Source organism: Phymastichus coffea, unplaced genomic scaffold, assembly GCF_024137745.1.
Source record: "Phymastichus coffea isolate CEN01 unplaced genomic scaffold, Cenicafe_Pcof_1.1 PCOF00047, whole genome shotgun sequence".
Classification (NCBI taxonomy): domain Eukaryota; kingdom Metazoa; phylum Arthropoda; class Insecta; order Hymenoptera; family Eulophidae; genus Phymastichus; species Phymastichus coffea.
In genome coordinates this window covers 49,879-66,041 of record NW_026706858.1, presented here as the reverse complement: position 1 = coordinate 66,041, position 16,163 = coordinate 49,879, and the positions used below count along the sequence as shown (strand labels likewise).

The window sequence follows — 16,163 nt, the reverse complement described above, 5'->3', positions numbered from 1 at the left end:
GTGCATATACCAATAAAATTAATGCCGTGATTCTGGTAGTTCGAATTATGCTTTAAAAGCTGTAGGTCCTGTATTCAGGTTGGTATCCTGAGCTGGGTACTGCGGGGTTTCTGACACTTTCTGTAGAAGCGATCAAATAACTATATATTTAATAGGTCTGAATGCTTGTCGAGAAGGCCCTTTCTCTTTTATTACACATGTAATAATAAAAATCATGCTTGCGTATTGGCATATTCGCTCTAAATGCTACCGCCATCTAAAGACTAACTAATTACAATGAATGATACTCTAAAAAACTTTATTTATCTTTTTTTAGAGTATACAAATTATAATTTTTGTATTTTTAGCTGGTACATATTACACAAATTATAATTTTTGAAATTTAGTTGGTACATATTAAAAGGAATCTATTAGCATTATTTTTTTCTTTTTGAAAATCCAACATTTTTGTGCCTGAAGTATAGATTTTCCGAAATCTCGTTATTTTACCTTTTTTTTCGATTTTTCGAAGGATACAAACTATAAAATTATTATTTTCATATGATACAAATTAAATCAACGCTAATTACGTGTCACGTTTTTATGAAAATCAATTACTTTTGTGCCAGGAGTCTCATTGAAGTAAAGAGTAGAGACTAATAGATATCTTGGTGTAATATTTGATTATAATTAAAAATAGTCTATAGTCATATTAATTACATCGTTAACAAAGATAAATATTGATAAAGTATTTATAAAATACCGCTCCGAGCGCTCAGAGAGTGATCGATTTATTTAGATGCGTAATGATTTTAGACATGGTGCTATTACGTTAATTAACATGTTTAACATTTTCTTATTATGAAAAAACTTATTTTCATAGATAAGTAGTAGTCCTTAAAAAATGAATAGTACACAATGAGTAGTTAAATAAATTGAATAGTACAATATAACAATAATTTTATTCGCTTTATGTACTTTATATATATTTGCGAGATCTTATAAATAATAATTTGATTTTATATTTTAAACATAAATGAACATTATTTTTAATTTTTAGTAACAAATTTATTAGTAATATGTCATAAAGATATAGTAAAGGTGCGATTTCAAGGCGGTACTGCGGTAACAGGTAACAAAGTCGTGAGGACTACTGCTACTGCGTCAATTCAAATCTGTTGACAACTCAAAGTATTAGTAGGGTTGTAATTTTAATCGTGATTGAATATAAGCTATCTAATATAGTTAGTATCATATGTAATTGTAAAATGTAGTTGCATTACGCTCCAGCGTATCATCGGTGATACCAAAATGTTACAAATTAAATATAGTAAAATAATAATCAGTTCGAAACTTTGAACACAGTCTATAATTTATTATTCACTCAGTTGTATATTAATAAAAAAAGAAAAATAACTGCAGTCCCTGATTTTTTTTTATAACGGATGAAAAAACAATTATTATACAATACATTGAAATTTTCAATTAATTTAAACTAAGTAACTCACAGTAACGAGTTGCTGCAGATGTAATAGTATTGTAATATCCCCACTCTTACCGTTGGCGCGAACAATGAATAATTTGTATTTAGTTGTAAGCGCGTGATGAGTTTGAACGTGACTCGATAAATAAGGAATGAGAGCGTTCATTGACCGACTTTATAATTTGGGTAGCGTGGAAAATTCAAATGAAAACAGAGATCAGTTATGCTTCAAACTGCCAATTGCTTTTTAATGACGTAAAATATAAGAAAAATTTAACAAGTTTCTCTCGTGAGGGCTCTGCTCTGACTGCCTTGTCGTTGTCCTGGAGCGTCCTCCACGGCGCTCCCCTCTGTCACTCTCAAAGGGGTAGGTTTAGCATCAACACCTCCAAAGAGAGGGAAGAGTGAGAGTTGTTTCGGCATCCAATCATTTGATGAAGTGGACGTCATCCTTTCTTCGAGAAAGGCCTCGAAGAAAGGGTGTAGTAAAAAGGGAAAGTTTTCGCGGCACGTTCGGACCTACGTGCTTCATCCTTTATTGCCGGATTAGAGCATTTTTTCTGCTGTTTGCTCCGATGCCAATCTTGCGCTCGCAATTTGCCCAGGTGAGCAACATGTGTAGCGCAGACGTCGGCGCGCTCGAGTAGATGCCGTAGTCGAGATTGTAGTGCAATAAATCTTTCTTTATTCGTTTGTTTTTCCCTTTGAATATTCTTACTGAGCGTTGCATTTTCAAGTGACCATTTACACGTTTTCGCTTATATTATCGACGTTCATAAATCTCGCGGGTGTACATATGCTGTTTGCGCTTGCGCCTTATTTCATACCTGTCATATACATATGTTATAGACGCAACGTGACGTGTCCGTTTGTCACAGTATTGAATCTCACGGTAACATTCCCCCACCGCCACTTTTTCGTTCCTATATAACCTGTTGCCCGTTCCCTGTTGCTTTCTTGAAATCGCACCTTCCGGTTAGCGTAACGTGTTTACCACGTGCTAGAATATTTGTCAAATATTATTTAGCATGCTTTTGATTTAAGTAAACAATTCATTATTTTACTATTGTTTAATTTTCATTTCAAATCTCAAAATGGCAAAATCAAAAAGGGATAAGAAAAGTAAGTTTATCAAACCTAAATCTCTAATACTGTCAACTAGAATGTTCCAAAATTTAGGTTAATTATATTTAAGACTATTAATATCATAATTTATTGCAGTTTCACTCACCAAAACTAAAAAAAAAGGTTTAGAATTAAAGCAACAAATTGTTAATGATGTTCGATCGTGTGTGGAACAGTTTAAAACCATTATATTGTTTTCTATGGATAACATGCCCAATAACAAACTAAAAGAAATAAGGGAAGAATGGAAAGGTAGTAGATTTTGCTTTGGCAAAAACAAAATTGTAGCCCTGGCCTTGGGAAAAACACTAGAAACTGAAATTTCAGAAGGTCTTTCTAAACTGTCAGTAAGACTCAAAGGACAATGTGGATTATTTTTTACAAATCAAAACAAAAATAAGGTAATATTTTTAATAATTTTCTTGTATTGACGATCGTTAACAAAAATGTCATATTTATATTTTTATCCTTATTCAGGTCCTTAAATGGATGAGGGAATTTGAAGCAAATGACTGTGCTCGGTCAGGGTTTGTTGCACCTAATACGGTTCGATTATCTGCTGGTCCTTTGCCAGATTTTTCTCATGCCATAGAGCCACATTTGAGGCTATTAGGTATGCCTACTACTCTGGACAATGGTATTGTAACACTTTTGAAAGAATACACAGTTTGCAAACAGGGACAGGCCTTAACACCAGAATCAGCTAGGATATTGGTAACTTGAATGGAATTTAAAAACTTACAGAATATTTATTAAATAGAAATGTTTTTTAAAATACTTATTATGTCTTAGAAACTCTTGGGAAAACCACTGGCTACATTCAAACTAACTCCTATTGGAGTTTATACAAAGAAACATGGTTACAAAGATCTTGCTATAAGCAATACAGAGGAAGAAACGGAAGAAAAGATGGAAGAACAATAGTTAAGATTATAATAACAATAATAATAATTTATTTCCTGTAAAGTGTACATAAGTTGCTTATAATACTATAAGTTTTTTATCAGTTTCTATATATAACAAAAAGGAACGACATCGAATCGTATTTAATGTTTCGGTATTTTATCAAATTGGTTGTTTCAAGAATAATTTCATAATAGTATTCAATTAAACAGGTATTTATCGATTTTAATATACGATGAATGACAATATCACATCGAATCGTAAACCTAAACTCATTTACCATACATTGAAATCGATAAATAATTGTTGTAATTTTCTTTATTTTTTAACATAAATATTAGTATATGGTTTGAAGTTTTTTCTAGGATATCTCCATATCAACAGATTATGTTATTTTATCTTTTTTTTCGATTTTTCGAATGATACAAACTATAAAATTATTATTTTCATATAATACAAATTAAATCAACGCTAATTACGTGTCACGTTTTTATGTAAATAAATTACATTTGTGCCAGGAGTCTCATTGAAGTAAAGAGTAGAGACTAATAGATATCTTGATGTAATATTTGATTATAATTAAAAATAGTCTAGTCATATTAATTACATCGTTAACAAAGATAAATATTTATAAAGTATTTATAAAATACCGCTCCAAGCGCTCAGAGAGTGATCGATTTATTTAGATGCGTAATGATTTTAGACATGGTGCTATTACGTTACTTAACATGTTTAACATTTTCTTATTATGAAAAAAACTTATTTTCATAGATAAGTGGTAGTCCTTAAAAAATGAATAGTACACAATGAGTAGTTAAATAAATTAAATAGTACAATATAACAATAATTTTATTCGCTTTATGTACTTTATATATATTTGCGAACTCCTTTAAATAATAATTTGATTTTATATTTCAAACATAAATGAACATTATTTTTAATTTTTAGTAACAAATTTATTAGTAATATGTCATAAAGATATAGTAAAGGTGCGATTTCAAGGCGGTACTGCGGTAACAGGTAACAAAGTCGTGAGGACTACTGCTACTGCGTCAATTCAAATCTGTTGACAACTCAAAGTATTAGTAGGGTTGTAATTTTAATCGTGATTGAATATAAGCTATCTAATATAGTTAGTATCATATGTAATTGTAAAATGTAGTTGCATTACGCTCCAGCGTATCATCGGTGATACCAAAATGTTACAAATTAAATATAGTAAAATAATAATCAGTTCGAAACTTTGAACACAGTCTATAATTTATTATTCACTCAGTTGTATATTAATAAAAAAAGAAAAATAACTGCAGTCCCTGATTTTTTTTTATAACGGATGAAAAAACAATTATTATATAATACATTGAAATTTTCAATTAATTTAAACTAAGTAACTCACAGTAACGAGTTGCTGCAGATGTAATAGTATTGAATCGCACGGTAACATTCCCCACACCGCCACTTTTTCGTTCCTATATAACCTGTTGCCCGTTCCCTGTTGCTTTCATGAAATCGCACCTTCAGGTTAGCATAACGTGTTTACCACGTGCTAGAATATTTGTCAAATATTTAGCATGCTTTTGATTTAAGTAAACAATTCATTATTTTATAATTGTTTAATTTTCATTTCAAATCTCAAAATGCCAAAGTTAAAAAGGGATAAGAAAAGTAAGTTTATCAAACCCAAATCTCTAATACTGTCAACTAGAATGTTCCAAAATTTAGGTTAATTATATTTAAGACTATTAATATCATAATTTATTACAGTTTCACTCACCAAAACTAAAAAAAAAGGTTTAGAATTAAAGCAACAAATTGTTAATGATGTTCGATCGTGTGTGGAACAGTTTAAAACCATTATATTGTTTTCTGTGGATAACATGCGCAATAACAAACTAAAAGAAATAAGGGAAGAATGGAAAGGTAGTAGATTTTTCTTTGGCAAAAACAAAATTGTAGCCCTGGCCTTGGGAAAAACACTAGAAACTGAAATTTCAGAAGGTCTTTCTAAACTGTCAGTAAGGCTCGAAGGACAATGTGGATTATTTTTTACAAATGAAAACAAAAATAAGGTAATATTTTTAATAATTTTCTTTTATTGACGATTGTTAACAAAAATGTCATATTTATATTTTTATCTTCATTCAGGTCCTTAAATGGATGAAGGAATTTGAAGAAAATGACTATGCTCGGGCAGGGTTTGTTGCAACTAAAACAGTTCGATTATCTGCTGGTCCTTTGCCAGATTTTTCTCATGCCATAGAGCCACATTTGAGGGTATTGGGTATGCCTACTACTCTGGACAAAGGTATTGTAACACTTTTGAAAGAATACACAGTTTGCAAACAGGGACAGGCTTTGACACCAGAATCAGCTAGGATATTGGTAACTTGAATGAAATTCAAAAACTTACAGAATACTTATTAAATAGAAATGTTTTTTAAAATACTTATTATGTTTTAGAAACTCTTGGGAATACCACTGGCTACATTCAAACTAACTCCTATTGGAGTTTACACAAAGAAACATGGTTACAAAGATCTTGCTAAAAGCAATACAGAAGAAGAAACGGAAGAAAAGATGGAAGAACAATAGTTAAGATTATAATAACAATAATAATAATTTATTTCCTGTAAAGTGTACATAAGTTGCTTATAATACTATAAGTTTTTTATCAGTTTCAATATATAAGAGAAAGGAACGACATCGAATCGTATCTAATGTTTCGGTATTTTGTCAAATCTTATGGTTGTTTCAAGAATAATTTCGTAATAGTATTCAATTGAACAGGTATTTATCGATTTTAATATATGATGAATGGGAATCACATCGAATCGTAAACCTAAACTCATTTACCATACATTGAAATCGATAAATAATTGTTGTAATTTTCTTTATTTTTAAACAAAAATATCAGTATATGGTTTGAAGTTTTTTCTAGGATATCTCCATATCAACAGATTATGTTATTTTAACTGTTTTTTCAATTTTTCATCCTGGACTATTTGGAGACTGTTTACTTTTGTAAATTCAATTCTAAAAAATTTTTTCAATAAATTATCGGTATCGAATGCACCGAAATTCATTTTCAGAATTTCATGTGAAATATCGATTTATAATTCTCTTCATTGTTGATGATAGTTATTCAAAGTTAAACTTTACAATAAAGATTTTCTATAAATTTATATGTCCTGTAAATAAATGTAATTAGAGTGGCTGTCGAGAGAATGGAAGTGGACGCTATTGTCTTCTGAATGCCTACAAATTATTATACTTCTTTTTATTCGTTTAATTTGATCGAGTATTAATCGATGTAAAACGCCACAGTCTATTATTTAGTTCCGATTTACTCATAACAATGTGACTACATTTAGTCAATCAGATGATAAATAAAATGACTTCACTCGGCAAGCCATCACTTTTTTATATAGGAAAAAAAAATATATATAGGATCAAACATGCTTAAATTTTATAAGCGCACATTTATCTTTCTTTTTTATTTCTCATTGTTATATTCATTAACATATTTAACATAAATTACTGTTTTTAAAGATGGATTTTTCAATCTCAGTAGAAAAATGTGTATTAGTGAAACCGTTCCGCATATTCCAAATGATTTATCACATCGAAAACTGCAATAAATAATCTTTCAGTTCTTTTCAACAATATAGGCCAAATTATTATCAAACATTCATCCTACTTTTTGAATAAACATTGCGAAGTTACGACAATTAGATTATAGATTAGCAATAGAAAATAATTAGAACGACTTGAACCTTTTGTTTTTAGGCAACGATTTATTCGCTTCTAGTTTCACAAAATGAATGTTAAAAAATAATGCTGCAGCCTACTTTTTTTACTTTTGTTATCTTCAAAATGATCTATATCAATTATGATAAATTAAATTTTTATTGCTAAAATCTCAACTTGAAACCTCATATATACGCTCATTTGCCGCTACATGATAGTACATCACGTGACCGTATCTCATCTAATTAGATTACGAATAAAATGTTTCAACATGGCATCCATCACTTTTTTATAAAAGGGAAGATGTTACAATACTTTCATTATATAAACATTCTTATATATTTGATTACAATTAGACTTAAGCCATCTGATTAAATAATTTTGATTTAACATTCACTATGGCACTGCGAAACAACCAAACAAATTTATTAATTTACTTGTATTAATTCAACTTGTTATCTGCTTTTCGAAATAGTAGTTTATACTTATTGGGACCTAGTAAGAACTTTTTACGATAAATTCATCAAGTAAAATTTATTACAAGTATTACTAGAGGTAATATTATAACCGTGTGATCCTAAATATAATACGCTTACTAAACGACTAATGATTATAATAAATGTTTAAACAGCAGACGTTTCTTGACCTGGAAATCTTGATCGATAATTTTTGTTTCATATTTTTGATTAAATTAAATAAATCAAAATTATTTAGGCGCTGGCTACACATACGAGCGTACGCAGGGGCATGCAAGTTACTGGAAAATGTAGTGCAGCCAATTGTTGAATTTGGACGAACAGTATCATTACTTATTCGGATTAAAGAAGAAAATACTTCAGACCATGAATAATCACACACAAGTTGAGGCTATAATTATGTGTGTAATCGCTTGCTTTATAACTACTTTTTTTCATCCCAATTTTCGTTGGGGTCTGATAACCGCTGCTACCGTTAGTCGCGGAGAACTATGACCTAGATAAAGTCGAGTATTTGCTAGAACAAAAGCAGCAACGGCCAGACATTTATTACAATCTTATTTATGAATAGGTTGTAAAAAGAGACGAGGAAACGAAAGTCAGCGACATCCTCGAGCTGCGCTTGCATCACGGTGCCGACGTTCAGGATTTGTTTTTGCGCGTTACATCAGATGCTCGACAAACCGATAGACAAAGTTGAACGCAACAAACCAATTGCAATTTTGTTTAAATTCAAACGTTTAATATGACGTCACCCATAAGAAATACATTGTCCTCAATTTTAAACACTTCTAAACGTTTAAATTCAGCGGCAATATATTTCTTATGGGTGACGTCACAATTACACGCTTGAAACGTTTAAATTTAAACACATAGGATTTTAAAGTTTCGCCGTGATAATGTATCAAATATTTGATTATTTGGATAATGGAGATGTAGAAATTTTGCGAAAGACTTAAATTGTTAAGAGCTCAAACGAAAGAGAAACTTTACATTTATTTTACAATAAATCATTATAAGATTAGTTTAAAATCGATGGTGCGAAAATTGCAGTCAAAAGGATTATCGCGTTAAACGTGCCGAACGGTATCGCTGGCTTAATAGCCCAATAACCGAAATACCCAGGGGTAAAATGGAAAGCATTTTCCGAATAAAATATCTTTGGACTAGCGATCTTTTGGCGATATGCATTTGTTTCGAGTGTATAAAGTTAGGCCGTCTAGATGCTGATCCCCATCTTGACCTTGAAGTATCGAGAAAACAGAGAGAATATAAGAGACGCCGGGGATCGCAGTACTGCCTGTATTGCTTTAATCTTCTTGATTACGGCAATTCAGCCTTGTTGATAAACAGCTGTGTATCTAAGATCTCGTTTGTTCTAAGGTGCACGGCACGAAACGGGAGTTCCTCAAATGAGCCTGAAGACAGCAGCGTAAACGCAATAGATAGAATAATACAGTAAGTGGAAAGCGCTCGCCGAGCCCCTTTGAGACGTGCCGGTTATTTATAAGTGGAAAGAGCACAATAGTTAAATTAGCACGGCTCGCAACTTACCCTCGGCCGAGCGTCTTCCAGCTTAGTGACGCTGCACAAGGCGGTCGAGCGGTAGGACCTGCGGGTCGCGAGGAAGAACGCACGCAACTGGAACGGCTACACGGCCGTACAGCTGTACTAACTGCGGAATGATGCCTCCATCATCCTACCGGTCAGGCCGATCGCGAGAACCAAGTTCCAGTGCTTCGAGTACACGAGGACGCTGCGTCTGCTGATGAGGTACCCCTTGCACGCCCCTCGTCCTCTTGATGTACAACCGCAACGCCCTGGATCTGGGGCCGTGGGCCAGTTGGGACGTCTACACGAGCGTTTGCGATCGCGAGGGCAACAGCGTGCTCGTGCACGCCGTCGCGGCCAACGGGGTACGCGCGCTGCACATCGCGATCACGGGCAACTTCCGGACATCCAAGAGAGACGCGAGGTTCGTCCACCGGCTGGCCAGCGCCGCGCTTTACCCCAAAAATCTTGGATACATCGTGTTCACAATTGTCGACTATGCGAATCAATAAACTGCGGACAATGCAAACCCATCTCGCTTGCCATTGTCGTTCCTGTGTTTATTGTAACGTGCTCGTATTGAAACGCAACGGTATCTTTTCCAATCTCGGACAATTAACTCTTGTCGACAAATTTACACAGGACCATTTAGTTCCGTTTTGTCTTTCTCTCTCCCTCTCTCTCTATCCTTCCCACTTTCTCTCGGATAGTAGCTTCAAGCGAACAGTTGTGTACAACGGTCAATAAATATTTAATGCCGCAGTATGACTCTGACTTATGTCATTCTTTCTCAATTGTTCCAGTGGGACTTATTTCCAAAAATATAGATTCGTTTTCGTAAAAATGTTGTACTACGAATATCATTCTGTTAGTTCGTTTGAGATGAACTATTCTCGAATATCTGGCATTCAGCTTCTACTACTAGTACTCTCAACAATTCAGCCACTTGGATCGTGCCAAAAGATTGCCCGTGGCGGCATTTACGTAGAAAACGATGAGAATCAAACCGTTCCTCATCAGTTTGTTTCCCGGCGGGAGAAGCGAGCTTTTGTCAAAAAAATTTTGAAAATGCTCAATTTGCCAACCAAAGTCAATCGCTCACGCAATGCAACTCTGCGGCTAAACAGTCCAGCTGCTCGTTTCGTACATGACGTTTACAGAATCAACTTGGGAAAACGTGACGGTTGGTACAATAATTTTGTCGCGCCTCCAAGTTGCACTCGAATTTGTATCATTAACAATCATTCCTCTCCCCAGATGCATCATCGTTCAAATTCACTGACGCAGACCTCAAAACAATCAAAGATAGCGATGTGATTTTATCCTACTCGGCTCTTTCGAGGAACGGGAGTCAGGCAAAAAATAAGTTATGGTTTGACTTGTCCAAGAGGCCAGAGTCCAGCAACGCATTCCGGTCAGAACTGCAAGTCTACGTGAAGCCAACTGTCGGTAGCACTTGGCGAATTTCACTGTTCGATTTGGAAGGTTTCGTCGACTCGATAAACGTGACCAAAGACGGCTGGATCAAGTTTGATACAGGCCGAGTTTTGAGACGCTGGTTGAGTTGCGCCAATTGCAGTTTCGAGGTACATCTTTCAACTGTCAATCTGGAGCACGACGATGACGACAGCCAAGTGTTGGTACTGGACGAGCCACAGAATAAAGCGTTTCTCGTTGGCTACTTCGTGAAGCTATACCATGACTCAACTCACATGACAGGTACAGTCGGCGTTTCTATAATGTCTGGGTTGGCGCTGGTATTTGTTGAGCAAGCGACCAAGCGAGTGCCGCGAATTGTTCATGTTTCAGAGGGGAGCATAAGGAAACAACGCAGCACGACGACGAGGAACTACCTGGAGAATCCGTACTCGGGAGTGTACGAAAACCAGCGTCATCGGAAAACAAGCTGCTCGATGTATTGGCTTCACGTGCGTTTCAGCGAGTTGGACTTCAACAAGCACATCGTCGAGCCGGACGGCTTCGACGCAAACTACTGCCATGGGGAGTGCCGTTTCCCGTTAGCCGCGCACATGAACGCCACTAACCATGCCCTCGTGCAGACTCTCGTGCACTTTATCGAACCGGGTCTGGCTCCCCGCGTCCTGTGCGCACCCCGCAAATACGACGATTTGCCCGTTTTTTACTCCCATGATGGAGACGATTTCGCTTACAAGATCTACCGCCAGATAGTTGTGAGAGACTGTGGTTGCTGTTGAAAGTCATACTGCGGATGCCTAACGATTTCATTAGTGCAGCAGCCTTCCGACTAGTCCCATCGGAAAAATCACGCTACGATTACGAGATCAGATTAGAAAGAGCCGATGCAAATCCCTAGCGATCCTTAATTTTTAATTTTAATTTTTATAACAAATAAGAAGACGACAAGGAAGACAAGGTGAGCAACGCATGCCTTCGGCATCCTCTTTAACTAGATTTTTATTATTTTATCTTCTATTACAGAACGACATTGATGGTAAGGAGGAATTGATGGCATCACAACTAAACTGGTGCGGCCCTTTCTCGTTGGAGACCGTGGAGGAGATAAATAGGCGCTTGCACCAAGTAGACATCGGAAGGACCACTCTCCGGCGCGCAGAGGACAACTCGTTACCAGCTCAAGCCGTCAAGCCGATAATGGTCGTGCGGCCAACCGTGGCCACGCAAATGGCAACGACGACATCGGTTGAGCTGCAGAAGTCCCGATCGTCATCGTGAAAGAGCGCCCCGCCAGAAGCAGTCGAGCCCAAAGTCAAGAACGAGGAGGGGATCGGTAACTTGCCCGCAACGCGACGCCACTCCTCGCAGTGATGAGAATCCGATGAGGTTACAAAAAATTTCATTTTCATGAAGTTGTATCTTATCTATATGGAGAAAATTCCACCGACACATTTGATTTGAGCACTTTTGGTTTTCTCTATAGAACCATTCCAATAACCAGCAACAACTGCATTTATGATGGGAAAATTGAAAGTGACCGGAAATATTCAAAAGGCCATGGAATTAGAAAAACTGATGGACAGTTTGAAATCCAAATTGTAGTCTGAAAAGTTACAAAGAATGTTGATTCTTTTTATAAGCAAAGTTTTGTAAAAATGGTTAAATTAGGGTACAGCAACAATGCAGAATATTTATCTATAAAATTTTATTATATTTTATACGTAAAACTTTATATTAAAATAATAAACTATTTTATATAATCTTTTAAAATATTCAACATATTTTTCTAACGAAATTGTAATTAAAAATATTAATTGTAATTATCCAAAACAATTAATCTAATGAACATTGAACGAAGGTACAAACAATTTATAAAATCATTTTCCAGTTAGAAATCCAAAATAGCTTTGGACTTTTTGTATATACCAAAAGAAAATAAATCCACCTATTGATATCCAGGTCACTCTAGGAACTATACCAGCAAATAAACTAAAAAATATAGAATATATATCATTTAATTTCACTCATTCTTCAAAATAAAAATAAATAATATAAAAAACATACCCAGATGGTCCATTAATTTTATAAACTGACAAAAGTATGTTTACATTTATAATACGATTATTGCCCATCTTCAACTGAATAATCACTATTGAATCCATCTGAGCCGTCCTCTTCTATATTTTCGCCTTCTTCCCCACCTAATATCATTTCAATTTTTCCACCACTTCCTCTACTTGCTTGACTTAATTTCTGATTCCGTTGCACTTCTTTTTCAACCATTCTTGGGTCTATTTTATCGATATCTAGGAAGAAATCCAGCATAAGGTTATCAGCATTTGCTATAAAAATAAAATTTGTTATTAAAAACAATATAATTCCACAAAATTAGCAATTTATTAGATATTGTAGAATGGGATTACGTACATGGATCACAAGCATACTGAACAAAATCACTAACACCTTCATTCTTCAATAGATCTTCATCCACAAAGAAATTGCCAGTCACATCTTTACTGTCCTTGCACATAATAGCATAAACAGCATTAGCTACAATTTCTGGTTTCCGACTAATTCTCGCTGATTCTGAATCTGCCAATATTTCCATGGCTGCAGTGTGAATAGCTGAAAAAAACAAAATAAATGAGTTTTAACTAAACTAATTATAACAAAAAATTAAGTTTTAAATATAATAATTATTACCAGTCTTAGGCCACAGAGCATTAACAGTAACTCCTTAATCTTTGAATTCCTTTGCCATACCAAGAACGCACATAGACATACCATATTTTGCTATTGTATAGGCAATATGATTCTTGAAGCAGATTGGATGCATACTTAGAGGTGGACTTAAATTGATTATGTGTGGATTTTTACTTTTCAACAGATGAGGTAGACAAAGATTTGACCTATAAAATTACATTTTTTATAAAAGATATAAGAAACAAGACTCTTCAACCTACATTAGAAAAGTTCCTCTTGCATTGGTTTGATTCATGAGGTCATATCTCTTCATTTCAGTATTCAAAGTATCAGTCAGAGAAATTGCACTGGCATTATTGACTAGAATATCAATTCCTCCAAATTTATCCACTGCATTTTTAACAACATTAGCAACTTGAGTTTCATTTCTTACATCAACTATACATGGTAGAGCTTTTCCACCAACCTTTTCAACTACAAAGCATTCACATAATGAGCGTGAAATAAGATATTCACTAACAATATGTTTGAAATTTTTAAGTTCGCTTACCTTCATCAGCAGGTGATACTTCTCCTTTAATAGCACTTATTAATTTTGCTGATATAAACATCAAAGGGGCAGACAGGATAGTACACACAACCATAGGCGAAACAATCAGATCAATATCATTATTATAATGCAGTGTGAAAATAAATAAAGCTGGAGCAGTAGGAATCAAATCAAATGTGTCTGTGGAATTTTCTCCAGTATTCAGTAGTATCACAGATTCTCTAATAACTAATGAAAGGACTAGAAGTTTAACAGAAATGAGAATTCCTGGTATTACTAATGCTACACCCTTGAGCTTGTGAATTTTGCCAACCATCATGAGTTCAAGCTAAAAGAGAGCACTTGCTGAGAATGTATTTCCAAAGACTTCTAGAACTTCTTCGAGCAAAGTTGGCAACTTATGACTGAATATGAGATTTCTAATGATTTCGAGAACAGTCATAACTAGTATAGGATTTAAAGCAATCCCTTTGGCAATTGCTTTAAGCATGTCCCAATCACTTCTTTCAGTACGATTGTCTACTCCTTCACTGTGCTTAGCCACTTCCAGAAAAACAAAACCAATGGGATTCAAGGCAACTAGTGATATTGATGTTACTAAATATAAATATACTGAATACTCAGGATGTGCTGAGGCATAAAGAGTATTTACTGAAAATAACAACACAATTTATTAATTCTAAATGCTTAATTTTCACAATTTTTGATAAATATTTTGAGTTTTATGTCATGCACTAGTTTTACTATTTTTATAGTAAATTTTGTAAGATTATTTTTATGAATGTAATAAAGCCTATATTAAAATAAAAGTTATAAGTCATTTGATCTTAAACTCGATTGGTAGTCTAACCTTTTTTTACGATGGTAATAACAATACAAAATGTGGCATTGCTGATTTACCGGCACTATAATTTTGTACAATTTTTACGTTTGCCTAACAACATTGATAATAAGAAGGAGTTAATGTCGTCTCAACTATATTGGTGCGGCCCCTATTTATATATGCCGCAAAAATATAATCTTTATATACTGCATACAGAGTAGAACAAGAAACACAAGCTGGAAAACAACGCCTCGCTTATCAATTTTCTTTCACTAACGTAAAAAGAAGAAAAGGTTAACAATTAGTTATTTGAACGTGGAAATAAGGGTCATTGACCGATTCATTTACGTCGTCTACCTGCGGTTCTCTGTAGGGTCTGCTACTGGCATTCTGCACAAGACCGCACGCGCGAATGCAGAGACATCGTCGGCCGTCCGCGGGACTTCTCGCTGGCGTGGTCATGCCTTCGACCATCGAGCACGTACTACTAGAGGTAGCTCGCAGGGCTGCCGAACCATCATCGGGTATAGAAAGAGATAGCGCGATTACCCTGATAGGCTATCTCTCTCGCACCGCACGCTGATTGGCTGAGTGCGCTCCCCGCCATTAGTTATATATATAAATGTAGTTTTATATGTTGCGCACTTCCAGTTCCAGATTGTATACAAAGCATGTATGGCTTTATATACCAGTTTAGTTTTTCATACTTTCTGTTTTTTTCTCGCGTATGCTATTGCAAAATGCCTCATCAAAGATCAAAAAAATTTGAATCTGTTGAAGAAACGCATTCGGAGGAAATGAACTAAACTGATATTACGTTATCACGATTAAGACTGAAATTATTTCACTAAATAAGTAATTGTTATCCGTTTTCAAAGCGTGAAGTCGACTTTATAAGTTACCGAACTGGTATAATATTTTTATAAATATAAGAATAATGAAAGTTATCATCACTAATGTACCGATATATTGTTGTTGTTCTGGTTGCCTAAGTAATGATTTCAATAAATATTGAAAAAAATAATGTTTTTTACATATTTATTCGTAGTAAATATATTATAATAGGAAAAATTTTATCTATAACGACGTTCATCTTGTTATACTTCATAATTTTCAGTAAAATACTTTTTTTGAAATTCGCATAAATATTAAATGAGAATAAAAAATAACAAGTACAAATAACTATAAATTACGATACAAAAATCCACATATTATACACACATAAACGCTCGGACATTTACACCGTAAGGGTGCTCTTACATGCGAGCGGACAAACGTTCGAGCGGACAAGCGGACACCCAAAACTCATAAAATTTTGTCCGCCGGTCGAAAATTTTTTGTCCGCTGGCGGACAGAACTTTCTCCGCTGGCGCACGGAAAACTGTC

General features: G+C 34.6%; 3 protein-coding genes and 1 pseudogene across 7 annotated transcripts; 3 read left to right on the top strand and 1 right to left on the bottom strand.

The window, feature by feature from the left end:
• Positions 1-2,439: 2,439 nt before the first annotated feature.
• LOC131665041 (mRNA turnover protein 4 homolog) lies at positions 2,440-4,736 on the top strand. The gene is made up of 4 exons (XM_058936638.1): positions 2,440-2,584; positions 2,684-2,988; positions 3,065-3,301; positions 3,380-4,736. Exons 1-4 carry the CDS (start codon positions 2,557-2,559, stop codon positions 3,509-3,511), a joined length of 702 nt encoding a protein of 233 aa, XP_058792621.1. The 5' UTR covers positions 2,440-2,556; the 3' UTR covers positions 3,512-4,736.
• Positions 4,737-4,986: 250 nt separating this feature from the next.
• LOC131665035 (mRNA turnover protein 4 homolog) lies at positions 4,987-7,157 on the top strand. Of its 2 annotated transcripts, XM_058936626.1 has the most exons (5): positions 4,987-5,155; positions 5,255-5,410; positions 5,486-5,559; positions 5,636-5,872; positions 5,951-7,157. In XM_058936626.1, the coding sequence occupies exons 1-5, from the start codon at positions 5,128-5,130 to the stop codon at positions 6,080-6,082; spliced, it is 627 nt and encodes a 208-aa protein (XP_058792609.1). In that variant the 5' UTR covers positions 4,987-5,127; the 3' UTR covers positions 6,083-7,157. The 2 variants fall into 2 exon arrangements, with proteins under 2 accessions (XP_058792609.1, XP_058792608.1); XM_058936625.1 differs by having other exon boundaries at positions 4,989-5,155; positions 5,255-5,559.
• Positions 7,158-7,389: 232 nt separating this feature from the next.
• LOC131665090 (protein 60A-like) lies at positions 7,390-12,379 on the top strand. 4 transcript variants are annotated; one of them, XM_058936707.1, is made up of 6 exons: positions 9,135-9,171; positions 9,289-9,486; positions 10,068-10,447; positions 10,522-10,983; positions 11,074-11,659; positions 11,725-12,379. In XM_058936707.1, exons 2-5 carry the CDS (start codon positions 9,482-9,484, stop codon positions 11,478-11,480), a joined length of 1,254 nt encoding a protein of 417 aa, XP_058792690.1. In that variant the 5' UTR covers positions 9,135-9,171; positions 9,289-9,481; the 3' UTR covers positions 11,481-11,659; positions 11,725-12,379. The 4 variants fall into 4 exon arrangements, with proteins under 4 accessions (XP_058792687.1, XP_058792688.1, XP_058792689.1 ...); XM_058936704.1 differs by lacking the exon at positions 9,289-9,486 and having other exon boundaries at positions 7,390-9,171; XM_058936705.1 differs by having other exon boundaries at positions 9,050-9,688.
• A 100-nt stretch (positions 12,380-12,479) lies between these two features.
• Positions 12,480-14,470, bottom strand: LOC131665091 (hydroxysteroid dehydrogenase-like protein 2; annotated as a pseudogene).
• Positions 14,471-16,163: the final 1,693 nt, after the last annotated feature.

What these genes read in the sequence shown, in the direction of transcription:
- LOC131665041 (XM_058936638.1), top strand. Translation starts at nt 2,557, where the DNA reads ATGGCAAAATCAAAAAGGGATAAGAAAA. An exon ending in ATCAAAAAGGGATAAGAAAA is followed by an intron (nt 2,585 to 2,683) that starts GTAAGTTTATCA and finishes AATTTATTGCAG; the next exon opens with TTTCACTCACCAAAACTAAA. An exon ending in CAGAATCAGCTAGGATATTG is followed by an intron (nt 3,302 to 3,379) that starts GTAACTTGAATG and finishes ATTATGTCTTAG; the next exon opens with AAACTCTTGGGAAAACCACT.
- LOC131665035 (XM_058936625.1), top strand. Translation starts at nt 5,128, where the DNA reads ATGCCAAAGTTAAAAAGGGATAAGAAAA. An exon ending in CAAATGAAAACAAAAATAAG is followed by an intron (nt 5,560 to 5,635) that starts GTAATATTTTTA and finishes ATCTTCATTCAG; the next exon opens with GTCCTTAAATGGATGAAGGA. An exon ending in CAGAATCAGCTAGGATATTG is followed by an intron (nt 5,873 to 5,950) that starts GTAACTTGAATG and finishes ATTATGTTTTAG; the next exon opens with AAACTCTTGGGAATACCACT.
- LOC131665090 (XM_058936704.1), top strand. Translation starts at nt 8,846, where the DNA reads ATGGAAAGCATTTTCCGAATAAAATATCTTTGGACTAGCGATCTTTTG. An exon ending in GCAATAGATAGAATAATACA is followed by an intron (nt 9,172 to 10,067) that starts GTAAGTGGAAAG and finishes CAATTGTTCCAG; the next exon opens with TGGGACTTATTTCCAAAAAT. An exon ending in CAACTTGGGAAAACGTGACG is followed by an intron (nt 10,448 to 10,521) that starts GTTGGTACAATA and finishes TCCTCTCCCCAG; the next exon opens with ATGCATCATCGTTCAAATTC.